Source organism: Oryzias latipes, chromosome 10, assembly GCF_002234675.1.
Source record: "Oryzias latipes chromosome 10, ASM223467v1".
In the NCBI taxonomy this organism is placed as follows: Eukaryota; Metazoa; Chordata; class Actinopteri; order Beloniformes; family Adrianichthyidae; genus Oryzias; species Oryzias latipes.
In genome coordinates this window covers 5,929,412-5,954,225 of record NC_019868.2, presented here as the reverse complement: position 1 = coordinate 5,954,225, position 24,814 = coordinate 5,929,412, and the positions used below count along the sequence as shown (strand labels likewise).

The following is a 24,814-nucleotide window of genomic DNA, read 5'->3' as shown; positions in this document are numbered from 1 at the left end:
AATAAGTGCACTGGGACAATATTTAAATTTAGCCTTGACGTAGTTATATTTGTTCGCCTGGGATTTTTGCAGAGTGATCCTACAGGCCGAGGTCAATGCAAATGTCTTTCCTTTCAGTCCCTTTTCTGTCTTCAGCAGTAAATCAAACATAACCACAAACATAGGAAACGCACAATCAGTCCAGATATTTAAAGTGAGGTTTCAAAGTGTGCATCCCGCTGAGACAGTTTCATCTTTCAGTGGCTTTCCTGCCATAACAAACTGAGAAAAAAAAGAAACTCTCCAAAAGGGCACATCAGCTTATTTCCATCACCACAAATCAGTAAAGCTGTTCATACCTTTGGTTATTTTGTTGTTTCTACAAATCTGAAACGCTTCCATTTCAAACTAAAGCGCTGATTAAGAGAAGTGGTACGAATAAAGTGTGTTGTCGGACCTAAGATCTGAAAAGATGGTCCTAAGTATGTTTGTGATGCCGTCACTCACTTCCTGCAACTGAAGAGTGAAAGTAATACCTGTACATTTTGAGCTAAGATTGTAGATCTCTTTAGAGGACAAGTTCAACAAATTTCAACAAATGTTTGATCTCCTTATGTGAACTAAAAATATATTTAAAAGAAGTCTTTACACAGTCTTTATACATTTTCAGAACTCACTGTATCCCTCTCAGGGTCATGGGGCTGCTGGAGCTTATCCTAGCAACTGTTGGGCAGAGACAGGTCGCCAGCACTGACTGTATATGAGAACTGGACCGAAAGAGTGACGTCATCCCCATCCCCAACCAAATGAAGTCAATACAGTTGCACCCCCCCCCCCCCCCCCCCCCCCCAGTTAGGACACTGCCATCCTGGAGCCACAATAAGCAGCAATCTGTTTTTGTTTTTCAAGTCCACATTTCTATGGTAATCACTCTCCTCAATCAGGAGGGAGATTGTTGGAAACCTCTTGAAAGCGGGCTGCACAAAATTTGTCAATCACACGTTTCAAACATTAGACGTGAGACCACCTACTTTATGGAAGCATATGATTGTTCAGTTTATAACTTTGCTGATTAACTTGTGGTGCAGAAAAAATGTCGTTAAAATAATGAGGAATATCAAGAACATCCTAAAAAAATGTTTCAGAACAAGAATAGTTATTCTGATAAATAGAATGAATGAGGAATAGCTGTCTATTTCTCTATAGAAATCTATGGGAATTTGCCACTTGGAACCAGCAGGTACTTCCTGTTTGGAGTGCGAGGGAAGGGGGGGGGGGGGGGTCACTGAGTCCAGTTCTCAAATACATTATTGATAACCAGTCTCTTCCAGGGACACACAAGCATGCACAGGGAGAACATGCTAACAGAAAGGTCCCAGGCGGGATTCAAACCAGGGCCTTCTCGCTGCATGGCAACAGGCAAATCCCTACGCATTTGAGGGGAAGAAACAACATCAAATAGGGTCTAACATTGTGCATTTTCAATCTATGCAAATATGTCATGTAGTACAAATAACATCAGCAGGGAGCACATAGACCCACATATGCTGGAGATGGGTGGCAAAAGCACTTCAGAAACACAACGCCAGCAGAAAGCATCCATTTCCAAGTGCTCTCATTAAACTTACTTGTTTCACTTGGATGTAGCAGCTATAAAGCCTCCTTCAACCTAAGCTGACTGACACAGATGATAAAACAAACTGAGTGGAAAGAAAGAGATGATGGCGAGTGAAAGAGAGAGCAGGAAAAACGGCTGGGAATGTGAGATGAAACAGAAAAGGTGTGAGGCTTTGGTGAATCAGCCTGACCTGCTCCTACACCCTGAACACTTAAAAGAGAAAACTAGATTCTCCAATAAAAATTCCACTTTTGGCCAAGCAAAACGTTCGCTGCAAAGCATGCGCACACACACATGCACATCGGAGCTTCTCCCACTCGACAGGAGCACAGAGCACCACTGTGTCACCTGGCAGAAGACCTGAACCCTGAACCCTCAACCTGGATGAAGCCTCTGGCTTTGCACCACAGCCATGTTTTCGAAAGGATCAGGTGGCACATCAGCAGAGAGAAAGGGTAACGCTGGGAGCATAAGAAAGAGATCATGGAAGAAAAATGAAGACTTGTACTCACACTCGTCCTAGTTTGGGGTTGGACTGGAAGAGAAGCTCTGGTAGAAACTGGAGCTTGTTTCGGTTCAGACGACTACAGGGAGACAAAGAGGATAAAAAACACATGAACTAAGAAAACAGAACAAGACACTGATGCATCAGTCATGCTCTATGTTGACTGAACAATCACCACACAGCTGACTGAACTACCCTGAAAGGTCAGTGAGGTCAGGCTCTGTGGTTCCCTGTGATTGAACAGGTTATCAGACTGCAGCGTGGGTCAGTCGCAGGCGATCGGTCTCTGAGCACTCTAAATCTGTTATCACCAACATCCCCACAAAATCTTTGAGCTGGCAGTGAAAAAGACAAATAGGCTGCTGCAGTTTTCCAGTCAGCTGTGCAACACGATATCTATAAATAAATCATACATTGCTTCATAAATGTTGTTTTTTTCAACTTGGTAAAAGTGACAGAAAAACTCAACAAAGACAGTAAAACTCAAAAACCCTTTTCATTTAACCCATTTTGCTAAACAGTTTTGCAGCTGCCGAATGATCAACTGTAAAAAAAAATTAAAGGCTTTAAGGACAAAAAGGTTTAAATCCGTGATTTTAGTTTAAAGACCAACTCCAATAGTGTTTTAATCATGTTCTTGTGGCATTTTTCTGATGATGGATGGCATATAGAAAGAAAGTTAAGCTTAAAATTGCATTTCCGAGTATTTTTCTATTTATATGATTGACAATCAAGAGCAGCCAAAGAATGCAGTTGAAAAAAATGATATTTGTTACGTAGAAAATATGCAGGGCGGCCCATAAACTCTCTGCTCTGCTGTATTCTGATACATCCACTGTCAGACAAATAGATCCATGTACATCATTGTTTTCCTCGTCTGAGCTGGAATCTGGATCTAAACTACGGCTGGATTGCTCAGATATTGCTCACCGTTTCTGTTGCACTGCTAATGTTATGCTGAGGGAGTGAGGAGCTGTGAGGTAGCAGGAGAGTGTAAACAGAGAGCTCTCAGCAATGGTAGGGGAAGTGGGGGCGGGGTTGGTCCCTGCCACAACTTGGAGGTGAATTTTTTTGAATGACACAGGTTTTTTGATTTTGTCTAAAAACTCCATCATCGTACTGAAAAGACCACTGGGAATGCTTTTAAAATAGATCAAAAGATGATCAGAGGGGCTTTAAGAAAATGGGGAATCTCAATGCATGGATCCCTCATGGTGACACAGCAGTCTGACACAACCCTGGAGGCCATCAGTGAATTATCAGTGAACTTAGGTGAGTAATTATCTTCATTCTCGACAGTATCAGGAGCATCTCAGACCAGCACACTGCTTCAGCTGACACAGTGAGCAGGAGCAGACATCTTGACCACAACTCCAACATATCTGCAAAAGCCCCGTTGTCCTGGAGAAGCAACGCCGATCATTTTCAAGGAAAAGTGCAGGAACACAAGAAACGTGGACATATTCAACGTGCAAAAGCCACCAAGTGATGACACGAAGCGTGCTGACAAAACTAAAGCCGTGCTATGAAAAGTCTGGACGAGGTCAGCAGCTCTGCTCACTTCAAGAACTTTTTCATTGGTTGGTGTCAATGTGGAGCCTGAAACTCTGATCTAAACTAGGAATTCCACAATTCTCAGTTTAAAGCCAAACCCTATGTTACACCATTGAACCACATCGTGGGGAAAGTGAAGCGCTGCATCTCTACTACATAGCACTATGTTTACAAGTTTAAAAATGTATTATTTATTACATTATATCCGGGTTTAATATAAACCAACTGAGATATTTTTCTAAGTTATTTGCTTATTAGTAAACGAAAACACAGATTTTTCCTAACTTTTAAATTTTCTATGTTGTTTTGTAAAAAACAAATCATATATGGAACTAAAACAAAACCTAAAATTGTGGTTTAAACCAAATAGTGGGAAAAGTAAACCACTGCATCCCTAAAAGTTCAAAATTTAAAGATTAAAAAAGGAGAACGAGTGAATAAATACCCAGAAAATATGGCAGTATTACTAAATACTATTTTTGCTATACAATTTGATTTCTCAGCATAAAAGGAAAGCATGGTAATGGCACTGGAGGACCTTTTTGCTAAAGAAAGTACAAGAAAGAAAGAAAAAAAGCTTTTAAATATGCTGCCTCAGCATAATTTTAGTGACTGCCTTGCATTCTACTTTTAAAGTAGTTTTTTTTTTTAGTTTTTACACATTCCATAAAACTATCGATCATGGTACGTCATTAAAGACACTGAGAGTGTATTCGTCTGTAACCACAGGCAGAGTGAAAGACAGAAAAAAGAGGAACCCAGAAAGAAGTGACAATAAAAGATTTGTTATTTCAGTGAAAGTTCAAATGTTGTTGTTAACCTTTGCAACATTTTACGATTTCTAGTCACAGACATTTTTCTTGAACTCAGAAGGAATACCTTCACATATTTCAATGGAAGGAGGCATGAAATGATCTCATGGCAGTTCTTTACAGTGGAATGAGAAGCAGATGAAGAGACTGACGGATCGGTGTTGACTAAAAGAAGGATGTCAAAGAAAAGTCAATTCTGGAGAGTGTTGGGGTCAAAGCTACGTTTCCTCAAGTGAGCGCGTCTGCAGAAGGAAGGCGGCGGCACGGATAAACGAGGACAGTGCGAGCAGAGGGAGTGAAAGTGTTATCAGGCTAACACGGCATTTGGCTGAGAAATGAGACGTAGAAGGAAAAGGAAAAAGAAAAAGAAAACAAGGGTAGAGGGCACGGGGTCACAGAGTAGAATTTGTGTGAGAAAAGACACAGACATGAACCTTTGACCTTTGTGATTATGATAATACAACCTTGGCTTCTCTGAAAGCAGCAGCAGAAAGATAAGTGCAGTTCAAAAGGAAATGTGAAAAAAAGAGAGCGTCATTCTGTAAAATAACTGCAAATCTGAAATCTGAGATCAGGAATTATCTGTCATTTCAAGGACATTATCTGAGAAATAAAGCTTAAATGATGGGTTTGCCCGACTTTGGTGCTTTTAAAAGAGCACAAAAAGACAACTTTTTAATAATTATCTCACTGCATTGAAGTCAAGACGAGCATAAATTGTTTAGAGATGAAAGAACTCAACTTTTAGTAATAGTTATCTTCTCCTTCTTCTTTTGGGAGTTGAAACAGCAAATCATCTGACTCCATCTGACCCTCTGCTCTACGTCCTAAGTCCCATCAGCCAACCTCATTTCCTCCTTCACTACACCCATGAACCTCTTCTTTGGTCCTCTAGGCCTCTTTTCTGGCTGCTCCAAACTTAGCCTGGTCAATCAAAGCCATGATTAAACAATAATGATAAAATAATTAATTATTTTTTCTTGTGGCATGTTTCTCATGATGAAGGAAATATAGAAATAAAATTAGGCTTAAAATTACATTGTCCCTGTATTTCTTTATTCAGATCAATGTGAATAAGGAGCAGACAAAACATGCAGTTGGAAAAAGCCTGTAGCACTGATGTAGAAAATAAACTGGGTCACAAGCTCCCTGCTCTGCTCCATTCTGATGAATCCACCTGCAGACAAATAGATCCATGAACGTCTTTGTTCTCCTCATCTGAGCTGGAATCTGGATAATGACTGTACAACAGGATAGCTCAGATATTGATCGCCGTTTTTGTTGCACTAATAATGTTATATAGGCGATTTGAGGGGCTGTAAGCTAGCAGGAGAGCATGTAACCCTCAGTAATGGGGAGGGGAAAGAGGGCGGGCTTGCTCCACGCCAACAGTGGACTTCCAACTATTGGAAGTCCACTGTTGGCGTTGAAGTTGGAAAATCAACTTAAAAAGGTGATTTGCAACGGCGGCTGTGTCCCCGGGGTGCCGGCTTCCTGGGCCCGGCGGTGCTCTCTCCGCGCGGTGGGGGGGTTCACATTACATCTGAGCCGGGGGTGTTCGTGTCCCTGGGGGGTGGGTTCTGGTCCTTGCTCCTGAGTGCTGGGCCCCGCCAAATTTCCAACTGTGGCCGAGCCTGGTCGGGCCATATTTACAACACCCCTTGTGGGCCCTCTTTTTTCCCCGGGGTTCCCCCCTTCTGGGCGGGGGCGGCGGGCCCCTGCCTCGCTCCTCCCTGGACCAACCGTGGGCCGGGCGGATGGCTGCCTGGAGTGCGGAGTGGGTCTCCCTTGGGGGGTCCTGGCTCGTACCTGGGGTTGGGGCGGGGGGATGCCCGGAACTCCTGGGTGGTGGTGGGGTGCTCGTCTGGGGCTGTGGGCGTCCTTCTCCGGTGGGGCCCTGCGTTGGGTTCTCCCGGCGCGGCGGGGGGGCTGCTCTCCTGGTTGGGCTGGGGCGGCGCCCTCTTTCCCTCCGTGCCTCCCTGCTCTCTGGCTCTGGGGGCCTTGCGGCGGCCCTGCTGGCCCTGGCCTGGGTGGCGGGCTTGGTCGCCCGGGCGGCGGTTGTTCCCTGCCGGTTCCCGTGTGGCGTTGGGGGGATTCCGGCTGCCGCTGCTGGTGTGGTGGGGGTCTTGGGGTGGGGATGGCTGGGCACTCTCCCTCCTTCTTTTCACGTTCCACCATCCATTTTAGAAGAACATAAACACTCACCTGAGCACAGGTGTTAGCTCAACAGACTGAATGACTGAAATATTTCACACTAGTTGGTTTTAAGGCATAAGTATGCGTGTGAACACTATCTGTTTTGTGTACATGTCGACAGGTGGACATTTTTGCAACTAACAGGTGTGTTTATAACATTTGAGTGTGTGTGTGGACAGGCTCCGCCCTTTTTTTTTGTTTTTTTTTACATTTGAACCTTACCATAATGATTAACAACCAGTAAACTTGTTGCTTTATGCTGCTTCATGGTCTTACCCCCCTTCCCCTCCTATTATCACCCTCCTACCCCCCTCTCTCTCTAACGTCCCTCTCTCTTCTTCCCCTCTTTTCTTTTCCGTCCGGTCCAACACCAAAGATTTTCAGACATGTTTGAAATTAATAAAGTTTGGCCTCAATTACAAAAGGGGTTTATTCAGACATACCTTTGGTTTGTCTGAAGATTAATAACCCCTCTTGTTAAAGTAAAATATGTCCAACCCAAGAGGCCCTCAGCTCTCATCTGTCTGCCTAGCTGTTGGACAGGACAAGTTAAAAAAAAAAAAAAAAAAAAAAAAAAAAAAAGGTGATTTTCCAATGAACTACTGCCCCTCTGCAGAAAATTTGTCCTCGAAAACGACACAGGTTTTTTTGATTTTTGGCAAAAAAACAACATAATCATAATCAAAACACCACTGGGAATGCTTAAAATACATCAAAAGAAGATCGGAGTGGGTTTTTAACAGTGTGTTGGCTTGCTTTTTTACACGTTTATCTATCTATTTTTAGAAAGGTTAGAGTTCTCATAAACCACAAAGCTAAAAAATTACAAACCTGTGGGTCACACGATCCCATTCTTCTTCTTTTTTTTTTTATTTATTTACTCACGGCTGCAGCATTTTTACACTTTTTTAGAGCCATGACTAACCATACTTGCAAATGAAACTGCTTCAGTAAGTTAAAATGTTTTAGTAAGCAAGGAATCAATTAGTAAAACTATCCTTGCCATGTTAACACAACATGCATTTCTGCAAAAAGCATGAAATGTTGTGGTGTTGTGCATCAGTCAATGAGAGCCCAGACAGGCCGGTGATTGAGGACAAACATTCACTCACTTTCTTATCCTTTAAAGAATCTGCACCAGGTGGCAATTTGCTGCATCTGTGATGCTTTTTAGCTTTCTTCCTTCTTTTTTTTACAGCAGAGCACAATAGAACACAATGACTGTACAGGTATTTCAACACCCCTCTCAAAAGAGAAGTTTGCAATCAAAGCTGCCACTGTGTTCAATGTGAAAAGATAGGATTTTGTTGGTTTTTTTTGCCCATCTGGTTAATAGTTTAGTGGAATTTTCTGAAAGCACACTGTCAACAAAAAAACATCTAGATTTGAAGGAGGAAAATTTTAGATTTTGAAGTCTTTACTCAATCTAACATTTGATACTTTAACTGATGTTTAGCAAAGTATGTCCAATATTTTTTCAGTCCTGAAAGGTGAATCTGTACACTTCAAACATAAACACAAAAATCTAGACAAAATTCAGACTTTTAATAGAAAGAGGAAACATTCCTTTGTCTAAAATTGGGGAGTTTTTTGCTTGCCACCCTTTCTAGCCATGAACTTTGAAACACCAGAAATGGTGCTGCGGTTGCCTACTTTTAGCTCTCATTGACTGACGCAGCGGTTAATCTTTATGTACGGCAGGAATAAAAAGATTAGCAAACTTCCAAGAACAACTCGGCTATTGCTTAGATAAGTGAAACATATTTCTTGTTAGTTTTGGCACTAAAGTGCTTTGCCACCCGACTTCCCCCACCTCTCATTCCCGTCCTGTGACCCGGCCTGACACACCCTATTAAGCAGCCTTTTAACATAAAAGCAACCCATATCCTCAACTTCCTTTATCAGATGTGTGATCTCCGCTCAGAGACGAGAAACATATGTTGCCGTCACTCAGCATCTCTCCCAGTTAGGTCCAGGCTGGGTGCTGGAGCTAAATGACCGGGGTTTCTTTTTTTGTGAAGATCTGGGCCCTTAATGACAGCCACCTTCAAGGAGAATGTGTATCTACCTCCTATGTTGAGTTATGGCTCCTTCTTTTGACAGGTTTTTTGATAAAGTCAAACTTTTCTTACCTTTACAGTCACTGTGACCCAAATGTCTTGAAGTACTGACATCATCAGACAAACATCAAGCTTATGGGCTCTATGCGCAAAACTGTGCGACAGAAAATAAGACCGCTAAGATACGTTCACTTACCACGGACTTCATACAGAGAAGGAGTTTGAGTTTTAATTGATTTTTTTATATCGTTTGTTTGTTGTTGTGTGTTTACACAATGGCATCACAAAGACAAAGTTTGCTTTCCGAAAGTGAGAGGACAGCACATCAAGCTCCCATCGTGTGGCTAAATGCACAGCATCAGCCAAATTTAACTCCGTATTTGGTTTCCACGCTTTCCCAAAGGATGGGGACTTAAAAAAGAGGTGGGTTGTTTCTTTTTGGTCACATCGCTTTCAATCGATGACCTGATCGATGTGTGAAGACAAGGAACTGTCTAGGTTCTGTTTGAGTGGAAGGACTATTCACTTCCTGCTGAATAGACCACAGAGCGGCCAAACACAGCTGTGGTAAATGGGAGGAGCAGACTATAGATGTCACCGGTTCTGACCACGACTACTGCTCTACTACTGAGCCGGCTGCCCTGGGTTTTAACCTTCCCGAAAACCAACATCTGTACTCTAAACCAGCAAGACTCCAGAGTCAAATGGAGGAGATGACATCAGCAACACATCTGCTTCCTCTGATCATGAAATCAAGCTTTTTTAAGGAAAGCTATCCATTTGAGAGTGTTCATTAAACAGAACCACGAACAATTAGCAATTGGGAAAACTAACAGAGAGAAATGTATTATATGTCATATGTTTTATTCTTTTTTTTAAAAAAGGATGTTAAAGTCTTCAAGATGGTATTTTTTTATATAAGATACTAAGTAGCTGTTGTACGTTTGAGTATAAACACGTTTGTTTGCATCACTGTGGCTGACATGAACCGTACATATGTCCTTACAACAGGTTTACAAGTTCTGCACGCCTGACGTCCTTTTAGAGCCCCACTGCATTCATTTTGACTTTAGGAAGCTCCAGAAGACATCTAGTAAACCTTAACAACAACACTGTTCCACTATCCACTCTTCAAACTGGAAATGACTGAGCAAAATGTGCGTGTCTTCCATTTTTCATAAGATAAACACTGAAATGCCTTCCTCAGCTTTTGTTTACTGCTGCTGAGAACCATCTTCCAGAAAATCTGTCCGCCCTCCTTGCAGACGCACAGCATGCAGGTGTGTGTGTGTGTGTCTGTGTGGGAGGTGTTGCATCGCACACTGACACCTTGATTCTGTTGACTAAAGCCATGGTGTGAACTATTATATGCACAAACGCACACACACACAAGAAAAAAGCTGTGCCAATGGGAGATTCCATGGCTGTGTGTGAAGTGGAGAGGATTCAGTTGGGTGAACTCTCTAAATTTACTTTATCTGAGCAGAATGCCAAGAAGCATGAAATCCTACCTGTGTGTGCGTCTCTGAATTGACGGATGACCATAGATGCACTCTTTATGTGGAAATTGTGCAAATTCTCGTTATTGGCACCTTTAACGAGAATTTAAATGCGGATATTAAAAGAAAACTTACAGTCTTTCCAGCAGTCGGAGGTCTTGGAAGGCTCCTCTTTCGATTACACTGATTTGGTTGTCCTCCAGATGACTGAAAAACAAACACAATAAAACAGAAAAGCAGCATAAGCTGGGATTAGAATTGTCATTTTTATGTTTCACAGTATTTTTTTACAATTCTTCTTTCTTATTGTGTCTTTTGAGAACTGATTTTAACATGGCAAATACTCGAAAACTCAGCAGCGAAACCTTCCAAAAAAATGATGGGGATAAAATCTCTCATGGGGTTCAAAAAAAAAGTCAAAATCCACCAATTAAAATAGGTGTCAGCGATATCTAAAGGTAGTTTTGAGATTATTATGGGATGTCCACAGGACCTACAGCCATTTTGTGCCAAAGTTTAAAATTTGGGCATTTTTACACACTCCCCACTAGGTTAAGTCTACACCTAAAACTGAGTTTTTGCTGACTGGAAAGAGATTGCAATCTTTGATTTTTTTAAAAAAAAAAAAAAAACACCTTTAGTACCTTCTACAAATGTAAACTCATCTAATCTATGGCCTCCTAATTGCTCAATCATCATTGGGATGCTACTTGGAAGAAATGTTGGACTTCAAGTTGTCGAATTTTGAACTGCGGAGGTGTTCTTTTATGAAAATGTACGACATGAATTGATGGCTCAAGCTGAATGAAATGATATGACATATGATACAAACATATTAGGAATCTGGGCGTGGTTTACAAAAAGCCTTCGTTGCCAAGGAAATCCAAAAGTTCACTTTTGCAGATTCTTGTGCAAATTGCATTGACCTGTTCGCCACTTAAAGGTGACCAAAACATAAAATAGTTGCTATGGAGATAAAACCAACATTAAAGCCGCCATTCTGAAAATTGTTTGTTTTAATTGTATTTGTCACTTGTAGCTTTGACGTGGCTGGCAGAGGGGGAAAGTGAAGCATCCGCTCAGCCAATGAAGGCATGAAAAAAGGCGGTTATGGGAGGGCGGAGGGGCGGGTAGCGCCTCGTAGCTTACATTTCCAACTTTACTCAGCTAGCTATGCCTCTCATCCTCCCAACTGTTCCAGTGTTAAAGGAGAAAGTTTTTGTATAGTTGACAGAACTGAAAAATCGACTGTGCTAAAAGAAAAAGAGGCACTTGCACCGGCTGTATAAACATGTCATCAGTGAAGTGAACAAAATCTTCTGGCACAAAGCGAAAGTTTGACACGCAGCGTTTAACAAATGTTTCAATCTAGTAAACCGAAGCAAATAGATAAGCAGCCACTGTCTCACAGACATCAGCGGTTATCTCATTTGTCTTCAGTCTTTCATGTGGTCCTCACAAAGTATCACATATTTCTCTCTTTTCACTTCCCCTTCAGGGCAAACTAAAGTTTTCCAGATGGGTCATAGAAAGCAGAGAGAGACTCAAATGTGTGCTTATATTTTCTGCCCGAGGAAGTCAAGAATGACATTTCTTACAGTGAGACGCACAGAGGAGGAAAGAAGAGCAAAACATGTCTACTTTAAGGTGGAATAGATAGGAAAGAAAAGGCAGATGGGAGACATACATGTAAAATACAGTCAAAAGTAGAAAAATGTTGAGTACAAAAGATTTTTGTAAAAAAGTTTAAAACATAAAAACAAGGAAACATATAAAGAACTTATGCATAAGAAGCCAAACGTCCACATTAAGAGTTTTTGGTCCTGTCAGAATATTCCAGAATAAACAAAAGGAAGGAATCTATAGCTACAGTGGCCTAATTAATACATAAAAGTACACATGTGAAGACACTTTTCCTCTAATAATGACTAATTCTAGTTTTGTACTAGTACAAGATATACAGTATGTGCCAAAGTAGATTTTTTTTAATGCGGAGTGTTGTGTTGATTATTATTTACAGTTACAAAGATAGTTTGTGATTTGATGAGAGGCAGGTTTGATCAGACCACAAGACCTCACAAAAAAAACCACACAAGCCATTGACTGCATATGAGAACTGGAATAAAGGAACAAACACGAAGTACTCGCTGGTTCCAGGAAGCCAAAATCCCATAGACTTATATTGAGAAATAAACAGTTATTACTTAGTCATTATGTTTGTTAAAAGCAGGTGGTCACACATCCAATGGTCAAAACATTTGCTTCAAGTGTGTGAAGCAAATGGATGTGGCTTGCCAACAAACTCACTTCTGATTGGTGAGAGTGGTTGCCATAGAAATGATGACTCAGACCGACTCCTACTGGTTCCAACATGGAGACGTGTATCGCGAAAACAATGGCGACTGAATTGACTTTATTTGGTTGGAACCAGAAGTAAGTCATTTTCTTTGGTTGACATCACACTTGCTCACTCCAGTTCTCTTATACAGTTAATGCTGCAAGCTCACAATCACTCTATCTAGAAACTATTTATAAAATGTCTTACTTTGCAAAATATGACATTCAACCATTACATTTTCTTCACTTGGAAGTATAAAATAGCTTTCAGGTGACTCATTTATAAGTTCAAATGAAAAGTTAAAGTCCAGAATATAGTTAATGGTTTAAAAGTTTGGGGCGCTGATGATGTTTTAGCTTTTTTTCTCAGAATCACATGTGTAAGCGTAGAAGTGAACATTTGCAAAAAGCATTAGGATCAACAATCTTCCATACTAAGTTGTTCTTACAATGTGCTTATATATACCATCCATCCATCCATTTTCTAAACCCATTTAATCCCTTTCAGTGTCTATCCCAACTACTTTGGGGGGAAGGCAGGAAACACCCCGGATGGTTTGCGCCTCCGTGCCTTGAGTGCCAAAAACACATTTTTTCAGCGACATCAACAACCACTACAACAAGTTAAAATAGTCCACTTCATTTGAATTCACCACATTCCTTTCCCACTGTTCTGGATTGCAAAGGTTAATTTAAATTCTTAGAAATAAAAAAATAAAAAAGAAGCTAAGAGAAGACACGAAAAAAGGAAAACATACACATTTAAACTTGCACCAACCCTGAAGGTCTAAACCTTTTGTCCAGTCATGATTGGATTCCATGCGTTCAAAAGCTTGTTGTCGACCTGCGAACTCCAGAGTGGGCTTAAACAAGACATCACTGAAAATAACTATTGTTTGTTCAAATGAGGATCAAGCAAATTCTGATTTATGAAAGTAAAGCGCAGAAAGCCAAAGCCAAACATGTGGCGCGGGGAGTCGTAGTTGGCATATAGCTGCGATGAGGTATTGTTTTTCTATGGTGCTGTATCAGGCATTACTCATCCACAGACAAAAGAAGAAAAAGAGAACAAATAAGTCTGAATTCATGTGAGTGGTGGTTTAATGACCTCTTTTGGTCAGCCATAATATAAAGTCTTAGCCACCACTATAAAAAGGTAGGATGATGTAATGATACCTTTTTTCCCTTAACACTTGGGAGGATATTAACTTTACTTGTTGTTTGCACAACAGCGGAGACGGCATCAACTTTCCGGCCAACTTTGCAACACTGAGCTCAAGCTTTTGTCTAAAGTTGTTGGGAATTAGTCAATTGTGCCACAATCTGGAAGAAATTATGCAAAGTGTGACTGCCAAAGATATTACGTTAAGTGTTGTGCCTAAAGATTCAAGCTGTGTTTCACTAAACAAAATTCAGACACGAGTGAGTTTTTGAACAAAACGGGGAAAATATTGGATTCATTAGAGGGAGGTACTTTCATAAAGACAGATGTGGATTTTTGAAGGATTTGGAGGCTCAACACAATAGTCCAATTAGAAATAATAATCCTCTGACACAAAGCTAGATCATTAAAGACCCTCTCCAGTGAAAATCATGTCTTTGTGGCAATTTTCTGATAATTAACCTCAAAATTGCATTTCTGAGCGCTTCATTATTCAAGTCAATGTGAATTAGGAGCAGAGAAAAACTGCTGTTAATAAAGATTGAAGATGTGAAAGCTCCAATCAGCACTCAAGCTCCTTGCTCTGCTCTATTCTGATGCATCCACTTGCAGACAAACAGATTCATGGACGTCTTTGTTTTTCTCGACTGAGCTGGAATCTGGATCTAAACTGGATTGCTGGATAGTTCCAATATTGCTCACCATTTTCGTAGCACCAGTAAAGTTAGTTTAGGGGTGTGAGGGGGCTATAAGCTGGTGGGATAGCATGTAAACAGATGGTGATGGGAAGTGGTGGCAGGCTTGCTCCACACCAAGAGTCCAACCCACAACTCAGGGGTGAATTTCAAATGAACTACTGCCCCGCTCTACAGAAACTATGTCCTAAAAAAACAACAGGTTTATGATTTTGGCTAAAAACGGCAGAATCATAATTAAAACAATGGATCTAAAGGGGACTGGAGTGACACTTTCACCCCTAACAGCATAAATTGTCAAGATCGGATATGCAAAAGTTATCCTAAACATAAACCATATTTATCTTACATGAAAATGGACAAACGTACACTTTTCTCGTTGCACCTCTGTCTATGTCTGTGTGTTTGTGTATGTTTAGCTTAAGTGTGTTTTCTCAGACTTTCTCACTTTCCCAAGCCAACTCCTCCCCAGTTCTTTAACAGATTTAGAGTAGGGAAATGTCACAGCAGTTTATCAGCTACCACATGAAACAAGCTGCTCAACCACCCTACACACACCCCTATGCACACATACACAAAAGAACGTGCACACACACGGCACATTGTTTTTGGGTCTTTAAGTTCTTTAATGCCGACCAAAAAAAAAATACTTAAAGTCCACTGTTTTTAAATTATCAAACAAAAAGTGCCCATGAAGCATCAAAAATTCACTGACGTTTGTTCCAAAACAGACGGTTCAGTTGAACAAATGCACTTACACACAGAAAGGATTTGCAGAAACTCACTCCCAGCCCTCAAAGCAGCTTGAACTAGAGGTATATTTTTATCTGTCCTTCTGGTTAAAAATGAGTGAGGAGGGAGGCTGAATGCAGCCAACAGTGATTATAGTTATTTAAGCCCTCACACACAAACACGAACACACACGCCTCTCACACACACACAAACACAAATATTTCAGCCACTTGAGGCAAAAGAGTGAGAGTCTGTTAAGTCAATTAGGATATCTGAGGATAGATGAGCAGCTACTTTCACTAAGTGCAGCTATTTAAAGAATCAGGCTCGTAATGTGACTTTTGGGATTTCAGCTAAGGGGATAACCTTCATCATGTTTTCTTCACTTATTAATAAATGTATTAACAGGCTATTTTTTTCTGTCCAGTCCGACAAGAAATGTATACAAGCATAATTAAAATAAAGTTTAGCCTGAAACACAAAAGGGGTTTATACAAATAAACACCTCATGTGTTAGAAGATTCATAACCCTCTCTTGTAACACTAAAATATGTCCAACACAAGAAGCCTCGAGCTCTTGTGATTTTGTTCAGTTGCTGGACAGGACAACAAAAAAAACACTTCATTATTTGCAATACAATAGTCAATAGACTCATTTTAGACCAAAATAATAATCTTATCATGTGCTGTAAACGTTTATAATTTCACTTTTAAATATTCGTAGTACACCTGACGTTTATTTTATTAAGTGTGCATGAGTATTAGTAAAGGAAGGATCACCGTGTAATGTAGGAAGTGTACTAACTGAATACTTTTTTATTACTGCATTTTCCGAAGAATGTCACTTTTTTTTCATACATTGGCCAGGGGTGCGACTCATACGCAGGTATACTTATTTGTGATTTTTTTTTTTTTTTAGCATAGATAGGCTCATATATTTGTTTTTTTCCACTAACAACCAATTGCCCTTAAGCAGTTGTTTCCCACTAACAACCACTAGAGGCCACTGTTGGTGCATGTACCAGTATTTGCTGTTGACTGCAATGCAGAAGAAGAAGCAAAACAAACATGGAGGAGAATCTGATCGTTCTCCTTCTAAACGTTATGATGTTTTTCTTTTTGGCATTGAGGCATTGTCACTATTATTGATTTTATTGTTTTCTCTCTTTGGACTAAAGCGGGATAGGAAGTCACCAAACTGGGTCACAGAGAGACAGAAAAACAGCTGAATACACCGTCATTCAGCTGCAGCGCCGGCAGTATAGAAGGTCAGGATCACCATCAGAAAAACAAAGACAGAATGATCTCATAAATCCAGAGAGGGAGTTGTAATTATCGATCCTTTTGTAGAGCTCTTCAACATAAAAAAATCTAATCTCTCAACATCATCTGTATCTTCCATGGATTATAAACGAGATACACAGTCAAAGCCTCCATGTAGTGATGAGGCTAAAAACTTCAGACAGTCACTTCTCCACACACAATGGGAGTTTCTAGTTCATAAACACATTTTTGGACAAGCATTGAGCATTAAATTTGACGCGTGTCAAAAGAGGCAGCAGATGCCAATTTGATGCATGACTTGCATTTGGTGTGATCACAGCATTAAGCTAGGCTTGAAAAATGTGTTCATCTATGTTGGACTTTTCTCCTAAAAATGCAATTTATACTCTGGAGCGACTTATACTCCAGAAAATAAAAGTTAAATTGGAACATTTTAGGTTCACAATATATAGAAAGAATATAAAAGTAGACTTTAAATGTATTGCCTCACTTTTGGTAAGTATACTAAATATACTTGTGCTACTCTTATGTAAAGTACTTTTTGCTAAGGGTAGCTCTATTCTTTTCTTCTATTAATTTGTCAGTCAACTTGAATTTTCTAGACAGTAAAAACTATTTTTTAAATAATTTTTAAAATGTCTTTGTTGTATTATTCTATTCTATTCTATCTAACAAACTGAGAAAGATCTATCTTCATGCAGAAAGAAGGAAACAAAGCAGTAAGGAGGAAGAATTGTCAACAATCCCAGCTGTCATTGTTTTTTTTATTACAATTCCACTGAGTTAAAAATCAAGATATATTAGCCAAGAGCAGAGATGGTGCAAAAGCTAACATCATGTATGCAATCTTGACAATTAAATTAAATTAAAGGGTCATGCTGGTGCTTATGGGGTTATGCCTATTATTTCGAAGGGAAGAACAGATACCAACAATGAATTGGGATTAGTTGCCTCCATTAAACCATTTTTCTGTATATAAACCACTGTTTAATTGCACAGTTTTAAAGCACGTCCACCTCACGTTATATTTCTTCTATTTATTTTGTTGTTGTTAATACACTTCAGCTTATAAAGCTTTATGAAGTTTTTAGACACATCCACCAACATCTTTATTTAAAGAAATACAATTGTGTAAAGAGTTATTGGAGAAATACTAAAGCTAAACCAAAGAACAAAGCATTTTTACTTTTATTAATAGTCATGTAATGCTGCAGCCAGTAAGTCTGCCCCTCCCACAGAAGCAGAAGAATGTTCTGACCAAACATAAAAAAAGATCTCTCCTCCATTAAAGGTTTTTACCTGAAAACCCCAATATCTTACATTTTAAAAGTGTAATGTTTGCTGTAAAAAATATAAAACCAATGAGCTCACTAAGTTATGCACATTAGCTCTATAACCTATCTCGGTTTGTGCTACGACTATCTCAAGACTCCTTCAAGTAAAGTATATGTCTATTTTTTAACTCAAAAGCAGTGTTCTGTTATGTTAATACAAGAACAAAAATATCTGAATAGTTTGGCATCACTAGTCAAAGTAGTTAAGGCTTTACTTCTACTCAGACAGCAGCTTGTCTGAGCAGTGTGGGAGGAATTAGTGACGACTTGTTAATTAAAAAAAGTAAGATTTTCGCCGATGTTAAATGCCTCGTGACTAAACAAAGGGCACCAATGAGAGTGTGCACACCGACGCGAAAAAACGCCACGCGTCAAAGCGTCACAAAAAAAAAAACGCCTCGGGTTCGTTTTTTTTTTTTTGACGCGTCGCGTCGAAATCTATTCGACCAATGAGAATGGCGCTTTTGCACACGTGTGTGGAGCCTCTGAAGTTACAGTAAAACACAACTTGGGGGTGCTCAAACACAAAACTGCCTTGCTGAGCACACATACCAGCGAAGAAGATAGACGCCAAGTAGCGTCTACACTGCCGCAAAGAAATAATGACGGACATTCTAAAATATCCCCGAACCAAGCACTAGTTGGAGCAACTGGTGCTGGAAATATGCATGTTTTCTTTGTATGATTCTAACAAGCGCGTAAATACTTGCTCTCTTCTTCTGAGTGAAAAGCGACTTTAAGAATCGTAAAGTTGTGCAGCGCCACCTTGTGTACAGGAGTATTTCTGTTTACATTAAGCGCCATCTAATGTCAGGGAATGAAAGTGCATGTTCGCTCGGCTCATCGTCAGCGAAAATCTCCTGGGTGTGAACACAAAAACGTGGCGAAAAACGCTGGCGAATAACGCCTGGCGAATATTCGTCCCGGTGTGTACGGGCCTTAAGGCTACGTTCACACCGCCCTTGGTGACGCATGTTCAGGCGACCATTTTCAGTGAAAATGCATTTCCGGCTTCCGCATTCAAAGCTCTCACTTTCACGTGTAGGTACGCACATTTTTGAGACTGTTTTCTGGCTCGACTTTAAAAGCACGCACTGCAAGTTAAACCAGGTCAAATTGTGACCAATCAGGGACTCTGAATGGAAAGTGAGGTATGGATGATGTCCCCCTTAAATCATGGAAGTTCCAAACGGTTGAAACTTGATCATGGAGGAGAAATTCATAATTTCACACCGTCCCACGTCTAGTGTGAATGTGGCTCAACAAAGTGTGACATCTTGTTGAAGTTTCTCCTGCGTAATAAATAGAAGTCTCACTGCTGGTTATTGCTATGTTAATTCACAAATAGTCTATTACTTAACCTTGTAAATATCAAGTAATTTGCTAAATTTAACTCCTTGGACAGGACACTCAAATTCTCTCCTGCCATAAAAAGCCTCCACTGGGATGTGAAACTTTATTTTATAGAAAATTGTTTTAGCCTATAGGCACACAAAAGCCCATTAAGTAAATATAGCATTTGCCTAATTGCTCCAGCATGGTTGTTTTTTGTTAATGGGGGTCCTTGTAAAGACACAAATATAGGCTGGAATGAAGTAATGAAGAGAAGAAAAATGCACACTGAAGACCTGCTGTTACTGTATCTGCTGCACTGACTTTTATTTTTTGGGTTTAGCAGCAGGCATGAGAGACACGGCAAACGACAGACATCGCTTTTAAAAGCAGACCAAGTACAGTCTGTTCTTATTAGTAATGCAAGCTTTCACTCTGTAACAATGTAAAAATGCTAAGTAACCTTTGTTGTGGCTTCACAACAGAAAGGTTTCACCTTAAAACAACGGTTACAGTTTTACAGTAAACATTGTTAGACTTAAAGAAACATTTTGGTAAAAACAGCCTTAACAACAAAAGTATGTGCCTGTAATTTTGTGGTGGTCATTTTTGGGTGATGACACTTAAGCATTTTATTCTATTCTTTTTTATTCTATTCTATTAGGCTCGGGTTTTGTTTACTGTTGTACTATTTAGGGAAAAAAAAGTGAAGGTTGATGTAGCTGAACCGGTTTGGTAAGCATCAATATTATGAAACTAAGGCTGGAAAATACCACCTTTTTGTGATATCTTTTTAGTCCTCCATCCATCCATCCATCCATCCATCCATACATACATACATCCATTTATACATCCATCCATCCATCCATCCATCCATCCATCCATCCATCCATCTTCCAAATCCACTGAATCCATTTAAGGGTCATTGGGTTGCTGGAGCCTATCCTAGCTTATGTTGGGTGAAGGCAGTGTGGATATTATGAACAAGTCACCAGTCACCAGTGGCAGAACCACACACATTCACGATCAATTAACCTACAAAGCATGTTTTTGGACTGTGGGAGGAAGCAACTTCACACAGCAAAAGATTCAAGACCAAGTGAGACCAAAGTACTAACCACTACATCACCATGCAGTCCTTTACATCTTCCTGACCTCTAAGTGTAAATGTTGAAATGCTTAGAAAGGCTTAACAGGAAAAAAATAGTAATGAAGTTGACTGTAACAAACCTTTTATTTTTAGTCATTTATATGTTTTAAGCCAATTAAACTAAACAATACCGCAGGTCCAATTGGTGGTACAAGCTCTACAACAAAACAATTAATGAACAAGAATCTACTAGAAAGACATTTTAAAGTCATGCAACAAAGATTTTTGTCAGAAGTCAGAATTCTATCTCCCCCTCTGGTCACCAGCAGTAGCCGTTCCTAGAGTTCTAGCCACACTACATCTCCCAACAACCCCAGTGCACACTTCCTGGATGCCGCACACCTGACTCTTATTCATTCATCAACCACAGCATACCTAAGCTCTGCACTGAGTGAAGCTCAGTACTAAGTATTGTTTGTGCTACTCTGCCGTCTCTCCTCTGATGATCTTATGCCTGTTATTGACCCCTGTCTGTCTGACCCTGATTTAGCTTTGTGGACTTTTAGCTGAGCTAATAAACCTACTGCACGTGGATCCAGCCGTCTGTCTGTTCCTGTGACAGGTTTTCTCTCTGCATTATTGTTAGGTATGAATAAAAAGTTTTTTTTTTTTTTTTTTCAGCTGCTCTTTATAGGAGTTGCCAATTATCAAAATGAAATTCAGGCACAGGCCACAAAAGAACAAAAAAATAAGTAACAATAATGTCTGAGTTACATTTCCAACATGTCAAAATGTACTTTTTCCTCACTACACTTAAATCTGCAACGATATCAACTGAAAGATAGCCAAAAGGGAAAATATTTGAAAATGTTACTGTCTTTATTAAATGAAGTTGTCATGTTTATGCCCCATATTTACTCTGCTGGTTGGAGCTGTCTTATATCAATTATTTTTAAAACATTGACGTTTTTTGATAAGTTGAAACCAATTCAAACCACCAAATGCAAACCAGCCCTTGTTACAAACACTGAATCAGTGAAAAATGTACACGCAAAAATGTTTCAAAAGGTATAAAAAGAGGCAAACTTACAGAATCCTGAGGTTTTTGAAGCCGGCAAAGTCCACTTTGGTAATTCTGGTGATGTTGTTCCTGTTCAGGTCCCTGCAGACAGAAACACATAATTTTGTTGGTCTATATACATAAATTTTAAAATCACATTTAAACAGTCAGAAATAGAAATGAGCAACTATTCATCTTTCAAGCTAGTCTACACACATATCTATATGCATAAATGGTGTAAACATTTGTTTGTCTGCTATTCTCTATCTTCTGACTCAAGATTGTACATCTGTCACTACAAAAGTGTTAGAAATCCCCCAACCTCACCCACCATGAGCCCACACACGCACTTCACAAATGCCCACAAAGACACAAAAATGAAAACATGCAAACATTTCTCCCTCACAGACACTCTTACAGACCTGATTTATTGAGAGGTAAGGAGTATCTATAGAAGGGATGGGATCAAACTACTCATTCTATCACGGATTTTCCAGGATGTAATTCTTGCTGCTTTGACGGAGTGTGCACTGTGTCTGCATTGGGAGATGACATTATGTGTGTTTGTGTGTGTGTTCGTGTAGAGTCGTGTTTCTTTTAAACTTGTGCGCTGTTTATTGAAACGCTGTTGCACAGGAGGAATTAGGGCCTTGAAAAAAAAAAAATACACACACACACACACACACACAAAGTGGGGGTACAAACAACACATGCCATTCTCCCCTTTAATTCAAACACACTCCCAGACCCACGCAGACATAAACAGAGTCTTGGTTCGTCAAAGCAGTCAGCTTGTGTATTTTTCATAACGCACCTAAACATTTAGAAATCAGATTTAAGACCATATTAGGTTTCAAACGGCTTCCCCATACTGCCATGGTAAGGACAACTAATAAGAGCCATACCATTCCCTTAGACGGGGAGGGGTGTGTGTGCTGGAATTAGACCAGACCAGGACCTACCAGGGTGTCACTCAAAAGGCCTCGGGGTAATAAAGTGTATCAATGTCTAATATGATGCAAAGTACAAAGAGAGGGTGTGTAATGGTCTGCAGACAAATATTTAAAAAAATGCTGCATATGAATAAAAGGAAAGCTGGCCTTAATAAGAAGTGATGACAAGTGAGCTCTCGCTCTGATGTGTGATTTATGAATTTCTGAATATTCTTCATATGTGAAAACAATTTTAAAAAAAGCTCAACACACAACACTGTAAAACTAAAATTTTTATTACAATAAATGTCATAAAAATATAAAGACAATAGGAAATGTGTAGGCATTAAACAGAGAAGAAAATACTTCCTACACTTTGGGTTTGATAAAAAAATTAGTGAATAAAAAAAATCGAGCTGACTGTTTATAAAGGAGGGCTGATGTTATTTGCACGTGTTTATCTACAACCAAGCAGAAAAACTGATGGAACTCATGTTGGCCACTAGGGTTGTGCTGATGGACGATGGTATCGTCCATCGTGATGGCTGACTGACGCAATGGTGTCTCTCCATCGTGATGCCACGCCCCCGCCACGCTGCAAGTCGACAACATAAGCCGCGATTACATGTGTACATGGGCCCAGAAAAACTTTTTCCGATTATAACAAACGTTCACATGGGTCACACTTTCGGTCGGAATAAATCATTCGCACATGCACAGTAGTGTTTGAAATACCGGAAGAGGAAATGAGTTCCCCTGAGAAGCTATATACATGGATATCTGGCAGCTCTGTAATTTACTAGATGATCTTCTAAACGTGCTTTTATTAATGTTACGGTTATTATGAAGCCCCTGTTCAATCATCATTTTAATTATAATCCGTGTGGTCAGTGCTTTTACTGTTGAAGAACGGAGCTGGAAGAAGCCAGGCCTAAGAGAGGCTAACCCGCGCTAACAACATTTAGCCTTTGATGAAAATAAAATCCATGCGGGAAATTCTGCAATCTGCAGCTTGGCTGAATGTAATATGTGGGAATAACATCTGCCTTTGTTTTTCGGGACACGACTGGAAACACAAATCCACGTAATTGTTTGAATGGTTTCTAAGGACTGAGCGACATTTCTGCTTTAAGCTCACACACTGCCCCAAAGCCACTGTGTGAGCTGACAGTCCAAGCTCTGCCTGGACACACACTTCTACCGGACGACCCGGTTCTCCTGAGTTTGGTAGCTCGTTCACGTAGAGCTGCAGGACGGATCGCAGTCCGAAGTCTCCCACACATAGCGCACACGTAACAAAGCATCCTCCCTTCACCTCAAACACAAAGTCCGTCTGCTCTGCTCAAATACACGGTCGCTCGGTCCACCGGTCCACTTGTCTAATCAGGTGCAGGAGCGGACTACTTCTTTTCTATTTTGTTTATTTATTTATTTATTTTTTTGTTAAAGTCACTTCCCTCAGTTTATACTGGATCATCACGGATGAGTCATTGGTTGGGAAATAAAATAAATGATGTAAGAAAGTATAATAACGAATAATAATTGTATAATAACTAAAAATTTAAAATACCCCCCGAGGATATCATTGTCCATACCGATGGTTTACTGCAAACATCGTCTGTCACGGTTTTAGGTTCTTTGCCTTTATGTTCTAGTTGTTTTATGTTCGGGCCTGTTTGAGTTACTTCCTGTTTTATTTTGTAGCATTTCCTGTTTTGTTGTTGTCTCAAGTTTTACCTTTCCCCATCAGTCGTGAGTGTTTCCACCTGTGTCTTGTTCCCTTGTATGTATTTAAGTCTTGTCTTTCCCTTCCTCCTGTGCTGGTCCATATTCTCCTCTTCCCCAGTTTTGCGTGTTAAGTGTTTCGAGTTTCGAGTTGTGGTTTGCCTGCGTTAGCAGTGGTTTTTGGTTTCCTTAGTTTAAGTTATTAAATTCCTTCTCCACCTGGAACTTCTGCCTCCTCTCTTCTCTGCGCCTGGGTACGTCCCTCCTATTCCCCCCGTAACATCGTCAACTGCTAATTTAAGGGACATCGCCCAACCCTATTGGCCACACAACATTGCTGCATTGCCCGCACGTATTTTGAGTGCGTCATAGGTAAATTTTGTCGTTGGTCGCAAGTATTTTAAGGGTTAATTGCAAAAACAGGAATGCTTATCAAGTGGCACAGCAAATATTTTAACTTAAGCTATATTAAGAAGAAACTTCAGTACTGGTCGCTCGTATTTTAGAAATTACATGTAAATAATCACTTCGATAAAAAAAACAATTTTAAATATACAGTAATGTTGGAAAAAAACATTTGATTTGGACAGTGGGCCAGTCATCCTTTCCGTTCTGTGAATGGATTTGCTAATTCTTGTTTACTTTTTTGTTTGTACACATATTTAATTTACACTTTATTATCTTGCAAGAAATCCAAGGAATGTGGAAAACGTCACCTCCCTGTTAATTATCCAGGTAGGTATTTATCTCTGAGTGACACTGGTTGAAGTTTTAACGAAAAATGTCCTGGATCCTTTTGAGGTCAGTGAATCAGATCGTTCAAAATGAACCAATAACAACTATGAATTGGATTGCCAACCACAAATTATGATATGAATTGAATCGTTGCTAAAGTGAATCGTTACACC

The 24,814-nt window shown here is 40.0% G+C and overlaps 1 protein-coding gene across 1 annotated transcript in view; it reads right to left on the bottom strand.

Moving 5' to 3' along the window:
- The window catches only part of LOC101170687 (slit homolog 3 protein), a 296,346-nt gene that overhangs the window by 252,102 nt on the left and 19,430 nt on the right, over positions 1-24,814 (bottom strand). The window contains exons 2-4 of the mRNA XM_011479838.3: positions 21,280-21,351; positions 10,359-10,430; positions 2,110-2,181 (exon numbers count right to left, since the gene is read on the bottom strand). Of these exons, the coding sequence (XP_011478140.1) occupies positions 2,110-2,181; positions 10,359-10,430; positions 21,280-21,351 (216 nt within the window). The remainder of the gene's footprint in view (positions 1-2,109; positions 2,182-10,358; positions 10,431-21,279; positions 21,352-24,814) is intronic.